This window comes from Sebastes fasciatus, chromosome 18 (assembly GCF_043250625.1).
Source record: "Sebastes fasciatus isolate fSebFas1 chromosome 18, fSebFas1.pri, whole genome shotgun sequence".
NCBI classification, from domain to species: domain Eukaryota; kingdom Metazoa; phylum Chordata; class Actinopteri; order Perciformes; family Sebastidae; genus Sebastes; species Sebastes fasciatus.
In genome coordinates, this window is record NC_133812.1 from 3,584,468 (window position 1) to 3,602,984 (window position 18,517).

The window sequence follows — 18,517 nt, forward strand, 5'->3', positions numbered from 1 at the left end:
GTGACTTCGTAGCGTGACTTCGTAGCGTGACTTCGTAGCGTGACTTCGTAGCGTGACCTCGTAGCGTGACCTCGTAGCGTGACCTCGTAGCGTAACTTCGTAGCGTAACTTCGTAGCGTAACTTCGTAGCGTAACTTTGTAGCGTAACTTTGTAGCGTAACTTTGTAGCGTTTCCTCTCCAAAATTTAGCGCAAGTTTGGAGTGTTATTTAGCCTCATTCGCGACAAGCCCTTATGACATGGTTATTACCGATGGATTCATTAGATGTTTTAGTTTCATATGATATCAGGATCTACACTCTTTGTTTTTAAACTGAGCCCGCTACAACCTAAAAATTGCAAGTTGCGTTAATGCCTTAAAGAAATTAATGGCATTAAAACAAATTTGCGTTAACGTGATATTATCACGTTAACTTTGACAGCCCTAATTCATATGCTTATTTCACACAAATGTCAGGATAACATGATGAAGTTATGATATTTTGGACAGACTTGGATGTAAACTGCAACTTTACTGGTTGGCGGAGGCACACAGCTGCGAGGCTGTAATTGTAGTTACTGTAGAAAATAGATAAAAAATAAAGCGGCTTGATTCGCTCAGCCCAATTGAAGGAGTTCAAGTTACTTCGGGGTCTTGTTCGTGAGTGAGGGGACAATGGAACGTGAGATTGGCCGGAGAATCGGAGCAGCGGGGAGGCGGTATTGCATTCGCTTTACCGCACCGTTGTGAAAAAAAGAGAGCTGAGCAGGAAGGCAAAGCTCTTGATTTACCGGTCAATCTTCGTTCCTACTCTCACTTATGGTCATGATTGCTGCAGTTCATGACCGAAAGAACTAGATCACGGGTACGAGCGGCCAAAATGGGTTTCCTTAGGAGGGTGGCTGGCGTCTCCCTTAGAGATAGGATGAGAAGCTCAGTCAACTGTGAGGGACTCGGAGTAGAGCCGCTACTCTTTTGCGTTGAAAGGAGCCAGCTAAGGTGGTTCGGGCATCTGGTAAGGATGCCCCCTAAGGAGGTGTTCCAGGCACGACCAGCTGGAAGGAGACCACAGGGAGAAGACCCAGGACTAGATGGAGAGATTATAGCTCCACACTGGCCTGGGAACGCCTCAGGATCCCCCAGCCAGAGCTGGTTAATGTGGCCCGGGGAAAGGGAAATTTGGGGTCCCCTGCTGGAGCTGTTGGCCCCACGACCCGACCCCAGATAAGAGGTTGAAGATGAGGGATGAGAGAGTGAGTGATTCGGTCAGCCCCTCCTTGCCTCTCTCTCTCTCTCTCTCTCTCTCTCTCTCTGTGACCCGTCTGTGCACACTCTGACTGAAAGCATGATCATGGGTGGGATGAAGTATATGCCCCCCAGCTAACACCACATGTATAGAATCTAATGCTGTGGGAAACACTGCACTCATAGAATTTCAAAATTGTCGGATAATGTTTTAACAAGCGTGTAAACCAGCAGACCGCTTGTATAGAACCCTTCATTCATAAGCTGTAGCTGAAAGGGCTTTCCATAGAATCATACATATCATATCACACACACAAATCAGCCAGCAGACAGGATTTAAACGATAGTTTCCTAACATAATTAAACAGCCGACTCTGACACTAAAATGTGTTATTTTCAGTGTACTTATGATCAATGTGTGCTGTTTAGAGCATCATTTAGCCTCGATGGACAAGTGAGTTCAACACGATAATGTGAAGTTAAAGTAATGGGACAATAGGTCATGTTGTTCTTTTGGCCTTTTCCAATACGATGCGAGTGAAACCACGAGACAATGATAATCAGAGATCTCCCAAGGTAAAGGTTGAATTATTTTCTGCATTCAATTGTTCCCTGTCAAGAAACAGTTAAGAAAATGCTAACGTTAACGCTAACGTCGTTACGCCAACGTCGTTACGCCAACGTCGTTACGCCAACGTCGTTAAGCTAATGTTGACTTTGAGTAAGAAAGTCAGCTAACGGCGGTTGTAATTTACGGTTGTTACGTTATTACTTTAACACAAACTATAATGTTTTTGGTAACACTTTATAATGACCATCATCTATAAATGGTGAATTGACAGTTAATTAAACATAGTTAATAGTTATTTTACTGTTTACAACAACGAAATGATAATTAACAACATTGTTAATTTAACACTTGTTAATTGTTGAAATAATTGTTGTTAATAAAATGTAAATAATATTAATAGTTGCACATGATTAAGATATTATTTTTAAACCTCTAGAAATTGTTTATAAAACATATATAAACATCACATAGATATTTGTAACACTTTTTTAATGGTTAAAATTTGGTTTGTAAACCGTCTATAAACATTATTTGGATGGCTATTATAAAGTTGCTGATTATAATACCTTGTGAAATGGTTAATAAATACTTTGTAAAGCATCTATAAACATTATTTAGATAGATAGTTAATACTTCAATGGTTAATAATTGGTTTCTGGTCCATTTATCTATATAATGTTTATAGGTGTTTTAAAGGTCCCATATCATGCTCATTTTCAGGTTCATGCTTGTATTTTGTGTTTTTACTAGAACATGTTTACATGCTGTAATGTTCAAACAACAAATTATTTTTCTCATACTGTCTGCCTGAATATACCTGTATTTTCCCCTCTGTCTGAAACGCTCTGTCTTAGTCCATTTCAATGGAATTGCAACGGAATGCCGTTGCTAGGCAACAGTTTGGGTCCATGTTTACTTCCCGTCAGCTGATGTTATTCACATACACTGCAACCAGGAAATAAACTGGGACCCATTTAGAATGTTTACGTTTAAAACCGTGAAACAGTTTAAATATTGTAGATTTGTGACATCACAAATGGACAGAAATGCTAACGGCTTGTTTCAAACGCACAATTTCTGAATACGAGCCGTGTGTGTTTCTCCGTATATTGAGCGTTTTGATAGTTTAACAGTATTTATATAGCACTTAAACCTGCTTTATAATATAAAAGACATGAACATCTAATTTTTTACAAATCATCTGGTAATCACTAGCAAATACTTAATATAGTTTATAAAATGATACAATGTGTGCAACAATAAACTGTTAGTAGTTTACTAATTTAATCAGAATGTAAATGTTAGTCTCTTATCAGCTATGATATAATATATAATTTATAAACTAATTATTTCGTATTACACAATCTAATGATAAAATAACAGAAATTATAGCATTACTAATAATTAGTAAACATTGTTAATGATCACTTTCATTGTTTTTTAACAGTAAAATAACTATTAACTAAGTTTAATTGTAAAGCAGTGCACTGCCAAAGCAGTGGCATTTGATGATCTTTGACTTCATGCTGTATGTCTGGTCCATATGGTTTCTGGCATTAGCATGCATCAGTGTGGGACATTGACCTGTGTATGCCCCTCTCTATGCAGACACAGTCAAGGCAACAAAGATCAACTGTGTCCAGGAAGTGAACACAGGTTACCAGCCCATGTGTTTGCCCCGTAGCTACATACGCAGTAGTCCTGGCTCAATATGTGTATTAACCATGCCTTGTGATGGCATATTGAGAATAACTGAAGTGTTTTATTCCAAAAATGAGTCATCCCACCAGTTCAGTTTCATTTTGATACACTGATGACCTAAATCAGCCAGGACATTCTCAGTCAAGCTGTGCTCTGTCAAGCTCTTTCATTGGGTGTAATGACTTAATCAGATGTCTCGACTGAATGCACAAATGCAATGCGTCATCAAATCTTACCATCCATTATTTGATTTGATTCAATAATATCTATTCTTGCAAAAAGTTCAACAGCATTAAAAATATGAATAGAAGAAAGCAACATTGTTCATGTAGTATCATTGTAGTAATTGCTACTTTTTCGTTTCAACTAGGTCTAATCATACAGACACTTCTGATGTAAATGGACTTGCATTTATAGAGCGCTTTTCTAGTCTTCCAACCACTCAAAGCTCTTTACACTACATGTCAGAATTTACCCATTCACACACTGAAGGCAGAGGCTGCTAAGGAGCCAACTTTGCCCATCAGGATCTAATCTAAATACTCATTCACACAACGATGGCGCAGCCTTCGAGAGCATTTTGGGGTTAAGTGTCTTGCTCAAGGACACATCGCCATGTGACACTGGGATTAAACCAGCCTGGGATCGAACCACCGACCTTCTGATCGGTGGACGACCTGCTCTATACCCTCTTAGCCACAGCCTCTTGATACTGGTGATTGCGATGGTCATCAATATGTTTACAGAACTCCGTTGACTTTCTGTCTTTAAAAGACAGAGGCATGATCAGAGAGGGTTATTAAAGGTTCCATATTGTAAAAAGGTAAGATTTTCATATCGTTTATATTATAAAGCAGGTTTTAGTGCTATATAAATACTGTGAAAGTATCAAAATGCTAAATATACGGAGAAATACACACAGCCCGTTTTCAGAAATTGTGCGTTTGAAACAAGCTGTCAGGATTTCTGTCTATTTGTGATGTCACAAATATACAATATTTAGATTAGATTATTTATTACACAGTTTTAAATGTAAACATTCTAAATGTGTCTCAGTTTATTTCCTGTTGCAGTGTATGCAAATGACATCAGCTAACAGGAAGTAAACATGGACCCAAACTGTTACATAGTAACGTATTCCATTGCAATTCCGTTGCAATTCCGTTGAAATGCACTAAAACGGAGCGTTTCAGACAGAGGGTAAATACAGGTATATTCAGACAGACAGAATGAGCAAAATAAAGTATTTTTGAACATTAAAGCATGTAAACTTGTTCTAGTAGAAACACAAAATACAAGTATGAGCCTGAAAATGTGTATAATATGGGACCTTTAAAGCCCAATATCACAAAACATGTCTCAAAGAGCTGTACGTATAATGAAAACATCGATGAGCACCATTAGCAAAACACACAAAAACGTATATAAGGCCTCGTCCACACTTGGAAGCTGTGTGGCGTGGCGGCTGTGTGGTTGATGCGACTTTCTGCTGCGTTTCTGCTATTGCAGCTGCTGCTGCCAGCCCTTTCTTTCTAAATAGAGTTTGCCTTTCATAATGGCCATTTAATTTCATTATAAATATCGTTTATGTTTATTTTAGACAGAGAAAGGTTGAAAAACGTGTTGTAATTTGTGAATAATAATAATAATCCACAATTAAAACTCCGTACTATATTCATTCATGGAGCTCTCCAAGTCACTGCATGTTCTACAACACTGTCCTGCAAATATTGCAGAATGAAAGCCTCGTGTTAACAAATGAAGGAATTCTGTCCACAGAAAAAAACACTTGAGGGCTTTTATTTTGAAATGAAAGCAGGAAGTGTTGATTTAAAAAATAAGTCTTTACTTTTTTTCCTCTCCGTAACATTTTCTACAGATATAAAGATCGAAACTGTAGTAATGTTGCTGGTATGATGTCACGTTGGAAACCCGTTTTCCAGAAAATGGTATGGGAACATCTCTAGTAGCGACAACTGTGTGGGATCTGTCAGATAAGTATGATCTAAACCAGGAGAGAGCAGTGTCAGTGAGACCAATATGATTTTCTCGGCGATGTTATAGAATGTGATGATCAATCCCGTCAAAAGCTGTGCTGAGGTCTAAGGGTGCAATGTAGAAACTGAGCAAGAGTCAGAGCAGTTTCTTTTTGTTTTGACCTTGAGAGCATTTCATCTGTACATTTATACAAACCATCATTGGCATTTGATGATCTTAGACCTTACGCTATGTGTCTGGTCTGTACGGTTTGCATGTATCAGTGTGTCTGTCAGTTAAGTATGATCTGAATCAGGAGAGAGCAGTGTCAGTGAGACAAAATATGATTTTCTAGGCCATGTAACAGAATGTGATGATCAATCGTGACGAAAGCTGCGCTGAGGTCAGAGCGAATAGTAAGACATTTATCATTTCTGTCAGAGCTGTTTCTGTGCTGTCTAATTTTCCGAAGCCGGATTGATGAGGTTCATACAAGTTATTGGATGAGAGGTGATCTATTAGGAGTTCTGAAAAGAATGGCAGATTGGGGATTGGTCTGATCTGAAAGTCGTCGATAAAATTGGGGTCAAGGTTATGTTTCTTCAGGAGTGGCCGGATAACCCCGGTTTTAAAAGATGCGGCCACAATTCCTCTAATAACAGAGCTATTTATTATCTGTAGTAGTGGTGGGCTGAGATTTGGGAGAAAAGGTCTTTAATAAACTTAGAAGGAATAGGATAGAGTAAACGAGTAGTAGGTTTGGAGGAGAGCACCAGTTTTGAGAGTGTATCAGGGAGATAATGTCAAAATGGGTGAGTTTGCAAGAAGAAATCTGTTCAGATATAAACGCCCTGTCCTGGGATGGAATTGAAGATGTGGAGAATATTATTTTTCTAGGGCTGTCAAAGTTACTGCGATAATAACGCGTTAACGCAAATTTGTTTTACCAGCATTAATCTCTTAAAACATTAACGCAACTTGCGATTTATAGGTTGTAGCGCGCTCAGTTTTAAAGCTAAAGTGAAGATACTGGTATCATATGAAGCTAGAAAACCTAAGGAATCCATTGGTACGTCATTGTAAGACAAGCTAACGTTGTATGACAAATAGGGCTGTCAAAGTTAACGCGAATGCCTTAATGCTAATTTGTTTTAATTCCACTATTTTCTTTAACACATTAACGCAATTGTTAGGTTGTAACGGGCTCAGTTTTAAAGCTAGAGTGACCATGTCATAATAGCTTGTCACAAAGGAGGCTAAATAACGCTCCAAACTTGCGCTAAATTTTGTCATGGCCATTTTCAAAGGGGTCCCTTGACCTCTGACCTCAAGATATGTGAATGAAAATGGGTTACTATGGGTACCCACGAGTCTCTCCTTTACCGACATGCCCACTTTATGATAATCACATGCAGTTTGGGTCAAGTCATAGTCAGGTCAGCACACTGACACACTGACAGCTGTTGTTGCCTGTTGGGCTGCAGTTTGCCATGTTGTGATTTGAGCATATTGTTTTATGCTAAATGCAACACCTGTGAGGGTTTCTGGACAATATTTGTCATTGTTCTGTGTTGTTAATTGATTTCCAATAATAAATTTATACACACATTTGCATAAAGCAGCATATTTGTCCACTCCCATGTTGATTAGAGCGTTAGATACTTCACAAATCTCCCTTTAAGGTACGTTTTGAACAGATAAAAAATGTCTGCTTCATTTGTGATTAACTATGGAAAATCATGCAATTGATCACGATTAAATATTTAATCGATTGACAGCCCTAATTTTTACTGTTGTTTCTATTCTGATGTTGTAGAAATGTACTTTTCTATTTTTTCTTATTGCTTTTCTATTCTGCCCGGTGTTAATATTATCTTTATTATAATGTTGTAATTTTGAGCAAACTCTGCCAAAAAATTTCCTTCGGGATTCATAATAATAATACAATTTTCATGCTTTTTGGATTTTGTGAGCCGACTCAGAATCGTAGAAGGATAAGAATTGCGATTCATTTCTTTGTTTCTTTCGTACACTTTTATTGAAAATAAGAAATAAGGATATAAATTGTCAGCATTTTATAGTGAATGTGAACACAATTTAAAACCTCACTATTCAACATTCTGTATTCAATATTCACATTGAGAATGGATCAAATGAGTAAAGTATGATGTGAAAGAGGTTGCTCGTAGTCAGGAAAACACAAAAATAATACAGACTCTGCAGTTCCTCTCCGCTCTATGGGACATTTCAGCCTTTTTCCAGCAAATATTATATCTATATATGTGTGTCACAGTGGGGTTGCTCATATTAAAGAAGATGAATGTATTTCTTTTCATATACCACTCCAATGTCAAGGCAATGTACTGTATATTAGCACAACCCCTTTGATGTAGTGCTTGTTCATCTTGACATGATGAGAGATGGAGTCTGCTTACACAGTCTCTTTGGACCAAAAGGTGCTGGAGTCCTGCAGCAAACCTTTGGATTAATTGAGCAAAATGTCTTGCAGATAAAAAAACAAAAAACGATAAAAAAACAAAAAACATTTTTTTTGGACAAACCCACTGGATTCCAAACCGGGTATTAACTATTTATAGACACTTTACAAAGTATGCCATATAATACCTTTAAGAAGTTATCAGAATCATCAGTTTCTAGATGATTTACAAACCAATTATTAACCATTGACAAAGTTACCAATATCTATCTATGTATATTTATAGATGTTTCACAAACAGTTTCTTTAAATTTTACAAATAATATCTTACCAAATACTTACATATTTCTATAAAATGTTCTAATGTGTGCAACAATGAACTGTTAACTTGGCCTCCGTCTTTCTTATAGACAATGGTTCACGTCGATTGGTGGGGGTTGCCCTTCCTCGAGTGGCTGTGGAGTCCAATCCTTGAGCGGCAATCCTTCCTGCACTTGCTGCATATGTAGTCTGTGGCTTGGTGGGTTCGCTGGCATAAGCTTTCCTCATTTGCCTCGTCTCTTCCAGTCGATTCTGTTGTTCCTCCTCGGCTCTTTCGCAGCCTTCTTTCACCAGTCTTCTCCACTTGGGTCTGTCTGCTGCGGCTTCTTCCCAAGTGTCCACATTGATGGAGGTCGTGCTTACAGACGTCTCTGAAGCGTAGGGTGAGGGCGGCCGATGGGTCTGGTGCCGAGTACGAGTTGTCCGTGAAGAAGGTCCTTGGGGAGTGTGCCTGTTCCCATGCGGCGAACGTGGCCGAGCCATCTGAGACGGCGTTTAGACAGGAAGCTATGGATGGAGGTGAGTTTAGCTCTCGCACTTCCGTGTTGGTGAATCGTGTCTTCCCACGAGATGCCCGTGATGTTGCGGAGACTCCTTTAAGTGAAATGTATTCAGTCTGGCTTCTTGTCGGGCGTATGCAGGCCAGGTTACGCTGCCATACAATAAAGAGCTGAGAACGCAAGCGCCGTAGACCCTCACTTTGGTGTTGAGTCGCAGGTTGTTATTGTCCCATACGTGCTTGTTTAGCCTGACCCATGACGGTTGCAGCGGCTTTACCAATTCGGGCGTCGATTTCGTGGTCAAGTGAAAGATCGTTGGAGATGGTGGACCCTAGATACCGGAAAGTATCCACTGATGTCAGGGTCGCATCATTGATGGTGATCGTTGGTGGTGGTGCAATGACATCTTGACCCAACACTACAGTCTTTTTTATGGTGATGGTGAGGGAGAAATCACGGCATGCCTCGGCAAAGTTATCGAACAGTTAATTAAGTCCTTCCTGCGTGTACCTTCCTCTGGTTTGGTCATACATGAAATTCTACAATTTTATAACTGCTTATGAAATCCATTGAAAGTCAGGTCAGACAGGTTTAATAAAAATGCTATGGGTTTAACTCTCATGACTGAATGGATGTTACCTTCATGCCATACAAACATACCTACACATATATTAAAATAACTCCAATTGGAAAGTCTATACAAATTATGTTTGGATATTAAAAATGAGTTTTAGGCGTTATGCAACTGGAATCATGTAATTACATGTTTTTCCACCTTGTTTAACACTTGATGTCACCTTCAGTGCTGTAATCCTCACTAATCCTCCCCTGGTTGACCTGTTCTCTCATTAAGCTCTTTAGTGGGATTCAGAAGGACATGTTGTGCTCTTCTTCATCATCATGAAAATTGTAATATAATAAATCAATATTTTAAAGCGTCTAAATTATATCTCAAATCAAGTTGCTGCTTCTTCAAGTCCAAAACACTGCTCAAAATAAATACAAGTAGCAGTGATATTTGGAGCTGACAATAACCTTATCTTGTCCAGGAGTGCATCCGTAACAGACAGCATCCGGATCAAGAGGGGCCAAACACATTACCATTATGAATATTCTCCATTATTGAAATTAGTTTTTGCCCCGGGGGACTTAAAGATGATGGAGGTCATTCAGCTGATTGATTTAGTTGGCACCGTGTGTCCATCTGACACTCTGGTCCAGAGAAAGTCGTCTTGACATCTACGGACCAGATGCCATGAAATTTGGTATGAACATTCATGGTTCCCAGAGGATGTTTTTCTAAGCGTTGTAGTGACTGGCAATCTTTTCTTAAGCATTCAGTAATTTCACTGGACCAATTCATTAGAAATACAGGTGGGTGTTGCTACCTGCTGGACATTGCCTGCCGTCACCATGTCAGATCTGACGATGCCAGCGCCATAAACTCTTGCAGTGTCTTGGTCGGGTGACTGGCAAGACTACACGTATGAGCACGACCAATCATGGCACGTCGTATTCCACGATCATGCGCGAGTTCAGACATCATCGGGGAGGCGGTTGAAGCAACTCTCAATCATGGCGACAGAAGCGTTGTGTGTGATGCTGGTGGTCTTGTGTTGCGAAAAGAAAAAGTAAAGAAAGAAAACAGGGTTGTGGATGCGCTCCTGGGTGGCACAGAGAGGACGGTATGGGCTGTCCATACTTCAGTCAGTTTCGTTGTCCCACCTGACAGCAGCAAACTTGGCATCCCTCCTCCTTACCGCCATGTTTGTTTATTACCAAGTGACCTGACTTGCGACTGCGCGCTGGAGAGAGCACCAAGGAACACGTCGTTGGAGATGTCACACTAGGTGTGTCAAGACGAAAAATTCTGACAGGCTAGACTTTTCCTCGGGGTGTCGTGGGGCGTCCCAGAAGTGGCGTCAGTTGTCGTGTACTATGACACACTACACGAGATAAGAGGATCGATTTTCGCACATGACACTCATTTATCGTTCCCGATCCCCTACGAAGGCCGTGTCGGGCTATAATCGGGCTGATATTGTGTAGTCTGAACCGGGCATTACACCCGGTACGTCTCTTGGTGGCGGAGCAGTGGAAGGGACGTCTCCCTCCCACTCCCTGCAACTGGCCTTCGGGTTAACCGGTACCCCAACTCCTATCCTTCCTCCTCAACCACAGCCAAAAATTGCCCCTTCTCTGCTTCCGCTGCCAGTCTCTTTGAGCGCCCGCTGGAGTTTCGCCGCTGTTATTCCCATCACGCGGAGTAGCCGTGAGGTTGATTACGCAGACATAGCCCCGGCACCCCACCTCCACGGGGTAGATAGATGGTGGTCCTCCAGCCCGCCTCCCTACACTCAGCAGTCAGATCTGAGTACTTCATCCCCTTCTTCCGTTCGTGGGCAGCCTCAGCTCCATCCTCCCATGGAACGGTGAGCTCAATGAGGGTGACAGACTTGGAAGCCTTGGAAGCCTTGGAAGCCTTGGACCATACGACAATGTCGGGGCGGAGAGACGTGTTATTTCCCTAGGGAACTGAAGCTGTGCTCCGATGTTCGACTCTCATGCTCCACTCCTTGCCAGGGGAGTGAAGCCTTGATGGTGCCCCTTGGGCAGGTGTTTTCGGAGCCCCCTCCAGGCCTGACAAACTGGACGAGCTGTTTCCCTGCAGGAGGCTGTATGGTGTTTGTCTCCTGCCTGCAGGTTTCAAGAATCTTCAGCTTCCTCAGGACCTTGTCATGCCGCCATCTGTAGCGCCTCTTGGATCAGTGCAGTCTTGCATCCTGACAGGATGTGTTGTAGGCTTAATGATACTGCACAGGGAGCAGCTCTCCTCGTTGCTGAACCACTGGTGGAGGTTTTGAGGGCAAGTAGAACCTGGTGGCCCCGTTTCAATGAAATTCGTTGTGTTTGTTGATGACCCCTGAGGATGAATCCTAATCTGCTAACAGTAAACTTTCCCCTTGTGTCACCACCAAGCAAAATATAATAGGCCCCTACAAATGCACTATTTATTAGAAGTGGGAAAAAACATTGCGTTTTTTTTTTTTTTCCGATTTTGAAGTGGATTTTTGTAATGCCAGAATCGACATATTTGCTTCATTTGAGTCTATGCGGAGATTGAAGGAAGTTACCGCTTTTATTGTTGAAGTCCGTATCCGTCAACCAAAACAAACACAGCCAAAACGATAAAGTAGAAAAAGGCGGAGGATCCGCGTGGTAACATGTTAAATCCAGCATGGTAAACACTATACATCCAGTAAAGGAAGGATACACTTTGGGTTTCACACATTGACAGGAAAAGCAGAGTTAGACATCACGGCTAAAGCTGCATGCTAACTTGTCGCGGACAGGAAACGTTATCGTATCGTGGTAACGTTGCGGTCGAGCCGGCTGTCGCAAATGGGCCAACGCTACAACTGTAGCGGCCCCAGAATCATCTTGTAGTGCACGGTTTAGCTGTAAATGAGAATGTTTGTGTCGCGGCCGCCATTGTAAAATCTGTTGAAGGAACGCCAAGTACCGGAGCACAGCCAATAGGAACGCTCTCTCTCTCTGGAATGACCTGTGATTGGTCAAAGTCTTCCGTCATGAGCTATATCTTCTAAAGCCAGAAAACAGAGCCATGAGGAGGTGCAGAAGTCTAGTTATCTCTCAGAACACGTGAATTACAATATGCTGAAAGGTTATTATGGAATTTTTACCCAATGATGCCAAAAATATACTGCCGAGTGCTGCTTTAAATTCTGTACTAGACAAATCTCCCTTTAAGGTACATTTTTCAAAAGATAAAAAATGTGCGATGAATTGTGATTAAATAATTTAATCATTTGACAGCCCTATTGTTTTCATAATATTGCATGCCGTGTTAGTAATCTTCACCTATTGAATACATGTAAAAGAAACCCTGGAGTGAATCTTGAAAAATGTAACAAGCCCTTAGTGAAGTGGGAGGAAGAATCCATCAAGTCAGTTGCTCCCCCAAACAAACTGTGCGTGCTTGCTGGGAGTGACCGGGTTAGATCCGACTGTGGGAGTGCCAAATTTCAGCTCTGTACATCCAGTATTTTCCATTTATGCAATAATCCTTTCTGCTGCTTCCGTGCTGTACAAGCCAAAGGCCAAACAAAACAACTGCCTGATTTGAAGAGCTTGAAAGTCTCTTCGCCGTTATTGCCATGACTCAGAATCAGTAAATACTGTTAAGTCTCCGAAACATGTGAGCGACTGTGTGTGCATGCCCCGCTGGGTTTTCCAGTGATTCCAAGAAAAAGTCTTGGCTCATCGCATCTCATGCAAACTTGCCTTGAGGGGTTTGGATGCTTATCCCTTTTAAATGCCGCTCGGGCTTGGTATGCCACATGGCTCTTGGCCCTGTGCTGCTCTCTAGGACGAGGGTCCACATCTGACACACAACACAACATCGACAATCAGAGATTCACGGTGGCTTGCTGCAATAACGACTACACTGGAGCCTTGTGTTGAAGTCAAGAACCCTTGTTGTTGTGTGAAGGCTATATATCCAACATAAAGGATAAGGCTGGTCCAATGACAACACCATAGCTACCATAGCATTCACACTTAAGACACAACTGTGACCTTTCAAGGAAGCTTTGATACAATAATTACTAGTATTGCTTTGTGTAGATGTCACTTCCCTTTTTATGATGTTCAGTAATGAGGCACTAGTCACACATTGTCACAAGCGCTGTCACATGTAGTCCTGCTTTGTCTCCTTTGAATATTCTGGGAAAGGAGAAAGGCTCTTTTGTTATTTTATCTATCTATCTATCGATGTATCTATCTATCTATCTATCTATCTATCTATATATCTATATATTTATAATGTATCTATAAATAGTTAATCACGATTAATCACAAAATAATTGCAAATTTGTTATCTGTTCAAAATGTACCTTAAAGGGAGATTTGTCAAGTATTTAATACTCAACATGGGAGTGGGCAAATTTGCTGCTTTATGTAAACATATGTATATATTTATTATTGGAAATCAATTAACAACCCAAAATTATGACAAATATTGTCCAGAAACCCTCACAGGTACTACATTTAGCAGTGTGCTGACTTGACTATGACTTGCCCCCAAACTGCATGTGATTATCATAAAGTGGGCATGTCTGTAAAGGGGAGACTCGTGGGTACCCATAGAACCCATTTACATTCACATACCTTGAGGTCAGAAGTCAAGGGGACCCCTTTGAAAATGGCCGTGCCAGTTTTTCCTCTCCAAAATTTAGTGTAAGTTTGGAGCGTTATTTAGCCTCCTTTTCGACAAGCTAGTATGACATGGTTGGTACCGATGGATTCATCAGGTTTTTAAGTTTGAGACCAGTATCTTCTCTCTAGCTTTGATGATTGGCGTTTTTTTTGCGTTGATGCGTTATTATAACGTTAACTTTGAAAGCCCTAAAATGTATATATGTACAGTATGTTTATAGAACACAGTCTCACGGCAGTCCGTGAAATAGTTACGAAATTTAATTTATTTGATTCATGTACATAGACACGAATTTCCCTTTTTTTCTTCACTTTTAACAACGTATTTTTCATGCTTTTTCCTACGAATGTCCAGCAACACGTGATGCACGTGTCAGTTGCCGCTCCAGTCTTTTCAAAATAAAACAACTTATTTAGGTTTAGGAATAGATTGACTTGGTTAGGGTTAGGCAACAAAACTACTTAGTTAGGTTTAGGAAAAGATCGACTTGGTTAAGCTTAGGCAACAAACTACTTAGTTAGGTTTAGGAACAGATCGACTTGGTTGGGCTTAGGCAACAAACTACTAAGTTAGGTTTAGGAATAGATCGACTTGGTTAGGTTTAGGCAACAAAACTCCTTAGTTAGGTTTAGGAATAGATCGACTTGGTTAGGCTTAGGCAAAAAACGACTTAGTTAGGTTGAGGAAAAGTTCGCGGTTTGAGTTAAAAAAGCACCGGAAGTGCCGCGACTTATGTATGGAAGTTACGTGACAAAAACTACTGAAGATAGCTTGAAGAAAAGATCATGTTTTGAGTTTAAATAACTCTGGAAGTGCCGTAACTTAAATGCGGAAGTTACGGGACAAATAAATCAACTCTGACTTTTGGTTTCACATGGGACACAAACACCGGTCTCCTGTGTTTTTTGATTTTTATTCAAGTTTAAAGAAAAATGGTTTTGATGAAATATTTTGTCAAAAACATGGAATGGAATCATACGTTTCATCGCACTTGTAGAAGCCGTTAGTTGCACTGTTGAGGAATACTAGCTGCCAGTTGCCTACACATAACAGAGTAAACGTTGGTTCTGTAGGTGATCTGTGTTGGATAAATGGTTGTGGAGATGGTGAGAGGTGGAGAATAAGCCTTTAACCTTATAATCAAATCATTTTGCAACCCCACTCACTCCCACTCCTCTTTTTTATCCTTCCCTTTCCTGTTTGTATCTCGTTCTTTTATCTCCCTCCTCCTCGTCATCTTCGTCCTTCCCCCTTCTCTGTCCTTGCAGTGACGGGAAAGCCCTTCTTCGTCGTATCTTGTTTCGCCCACCGCTGGTTGTTCGGCTGGGAGGGCTGTCGTTTCTACGGCTGGGCGGGCTTCTTCTTCGGTTGTGGGAGCCTCATCACGATGACCGTGGTCAGTCTGGACCGGTACCTCAAGATCTGCCATCTCAGTTACGGTACGTCAGGTTTGGGTTGCGAATGTTATGCATCATGTCAAACAGGGAATGTTTTGGCCTGGTCTTGCACACAACTATGTAACAGTTTTTCCTTGCCTGACTTTGGAGCGTTATTTAGCTTCCTTCATGACAAGCTAGTATGACACGGTTGGTACCAATGGATTCCTTAGGTTTTTCTAGTATCATATGGTACCAGTATTTTCACTTTAGCTTTAAAACTGAACCCAATACAGCCTCTGAAAGACAGTAAAGTTGGTTGGGACCCGCGATTAGGGTACCGTTTATCAAAGTTTGGGAGATCTACCACAAACAACCACTGGGTTACTGAGGCTGAACAAATGGTGTTACTTTCGTCCCCACTCTCCCCTGCTGAAATTATTATAGTTCAGAGACACACCGTTCTTATGCAACTGCACTCAACAAAGCAGCAGAAAGCAGGCGCACACAACTTAAACCCCTCCCAGGTTTAGTTTAAACCTTCTTTGCACATTGTCAACCAGCCTCATTGAATTTGCAAATTAAGTTTCTGTCGTCTCTCTCACCACAAGTCTTTTCCTTCCCTCTTCCTGTAGGCACATGGCTAAAACGCCACCACGCCTTCCTGTGCCTGGTCTTCGTGTGGGTGTATGCGGCGTTCTGGGCCACCATGCCCCTGGTCGGCTGGGGGAACTACGCCCCGGAGCCCTTCGGGACCTCCTGCACATTGGACTGGTGGCTGGCGCAGGCCTCCGTGTCGGGCCAGTGCTTCGTCATGGCCATCCTGTTCTTCTGTCTCGTCCTACCCACGGGCATCATCGTCTTCTCCTATGTCATGATCATCTTCAAGGTCAAGTCCTCCGCGAAGGAGATATCGCACTTTGACGCCCGCATCAAAAACAGCCACAACCTTGAGATGAAACTGACAAAGGTAAGGGTAGAGGTGGGAGGCAAAGAAAAAAAGTGCAGGACAAAGAGAGAAAAGTGGAGAAGAGAAAAAAGAAATGACTCAAAAAGGAATAGTGTTGTCTGAATATTGCTTTGTATCCTCTCCCAGGTGGCAATGCTGATCTGCGCCGGCTTCCTGATTGCATGGATCCCTTACGCGGTGGTGTCAGTGGTGTCGGCGTTCGGCGAACCGGACTCGGTGCCCATCCCCGTGTCGGTCATTCCCACGCTGCTGGCCAAGTCCTCAGCCATGTACAACCCCATCATCTACCAGGTCTTGGACTTGAAGAATTCCTGCGCAAAGTCCTCCTGTTTTAAGTCCCTGAAGAAACGCAGGCCTTTTAGAAAGTCGAGGTAAAACAGAGCAGTTTTCTTTTTTAGTCTGTATCCCTGTGAAACTTTTGATGAAGCATAACATTAGCGTAGCATAGCATTAGCGGCATCAGCTGTTTCATTCATGGTTCATAAACACTGGCTGATTCATTAGTTGTGTGGCTACTAGGGCTGTAAGAAAATATCGAGAATCATGATTTTAAATAAAATATTTAATCCAGATTAATCGTAAATTAATCGCATATTTTTTATCTGTTCAAAATGTACCTCAAAGGGAGATTTGTCAAGTATTTAATACTCTTATCAACATGGGCAAATATGCTTGCTTAATGCAAATGTATGTATATATTTATTATTGGAAATCAATTTACACAAAACAATGACATATATTGTCCAGAACTAGGGATGTTAATAATTAACCGTTTAACCGTTAACCGACATTAAGCAATTTAAAAGATTAACGTTATCGGTTAAAATGATTAAAAGAAATGTTAATAATTAATAAAGAGCTGAGAAAAACTCGTCACTTTCAGGAGAAAAGCTGGCCCACCTTAAGAGAGTCTGAGCCGTAGTTACAGATACAGGAAGTTGGCTCCCGTCTATTGCTCGCTTGAGCGGAGGAGTTGTGGCCTCGTAGCATTTATTCACCGACAAATAAACTGTACACATACTGTCTGCTACACCTACGTTCACAGCTATAACGCCACCGACAACACACACACGGTCTGTCGGAAAAAACTCGCTGAAGTTACGCTGCGCTGACAGACTGTATGTGTGTGAGCACGAAGCTACCAGCAGGGCTACAGATGCTAACGTAGCACAAACACACACACTGTTTGTCGTACAATCGCTAAAGTTAATCCGGGCAGACGGAGTATCGTGACGTCGGGCAGACACAGCGGACAACCTGCTAAACTAAATTAAATGTGCGGTGGAGACTTTTACTGAGAAAGTGGCTGCATGTCCGCGACACTACACGAAGCACCGTGGCTGCTAGGTTAACGCTCCCGTACGGTGAACTGGGGACTCAGTTGTCTGTCATGCTCGTACAATAGAGTTGGCGCACCGCTGCATGCGAGGCACAAATCTTGTCGGTTAACAGTTAATAATCGGTTAACGAGGGTTAAGTTTTTCCTCGCCAAAATCTAGCGCAAGTTTGGAGCGTTATTTAGCCTCCTTCCTGACAAGTTAGTATGACATGGTTGGTACCGATGAAGTCCTTAGGTTTTTGTAGTTTCATATGATACCAGTTAATACGTTAAATTTGACAACCCTAACACATATATACCAAAATCGTTAAAAAAATAACCACACAATTTGTTGCATCTTCCGGTAATATGAAACTTTCTCTAGTGAGGCGATGAGCCTTTTGAAAACGTGCCACATTGAGCAATGTGTTAGCACTCACCACCATGCAGACGCTTAAGCGTTTGGACATGTGCTACTGTCTTCACCACCCAAGTTTGGAGTGTTATTTAGCCTCCTTCCCGACAAGCTAGTATGACATGGTTGGTACCAATGGATTCCTCAGGTTTCATACCAGCATGTCCACTTTAGCTGTAATGGTCCCTTATCATGCTCATTTTCAGGTTCGTACTTGTATTTTGTGTTTCTTCTAGAACATGTTTTACATGCTGTAATGTTAAAAAAAAACTTTATTTTTCTGATACTGTCTGTCCGAATATACCTGTATTCACCCCCTGTCTGAAGCGCTCCGTTTTAGTGCATTTCAATGGAATTGCATTGGAATTGCGTTGCTAGGAAACAGCTTGGGTCCATGTTTACTTCCTGTCAACGGATGACATTCACACACACTGCAACAGGAAATAAACTGGGACACATTTAGAATGT

The 18,517-nt window shown here is 41.5% G+C and overlaps 1 protein-coding gene across 3 annotated transcripts in view; it reads left to right on the forward strand.

Annotated features, from left to right (window-relative positions):
- The window catches only part of opn5 (opsin 5), a 59,804-nt gene that overhangs the window by 30,734 nt on the left and 10,553 nt on the right, over window positions 1-18,517 (forward strand). For all 3 annotated transcript variants that reach the window (XM_074616608.1, XM_074616604.1, XM_074616607.1), the window contains 3 exons: window positions 15,239-15,409; window positions 15,982-16,316; window positions 16,443-16,687. In XM_074616608.1, coding sequence (XP_074472709.1) covers window positions 15,239-15,409; window positions 15,982-16,316; window positions 16,443-16,687 — 751 coding nt within the window. The remainder of the gene's footprint in view (window positions 1-15,238; window positions 15,410-15,981; window positions 16,317-16,442; window positions 16,688-18,517) is intronic.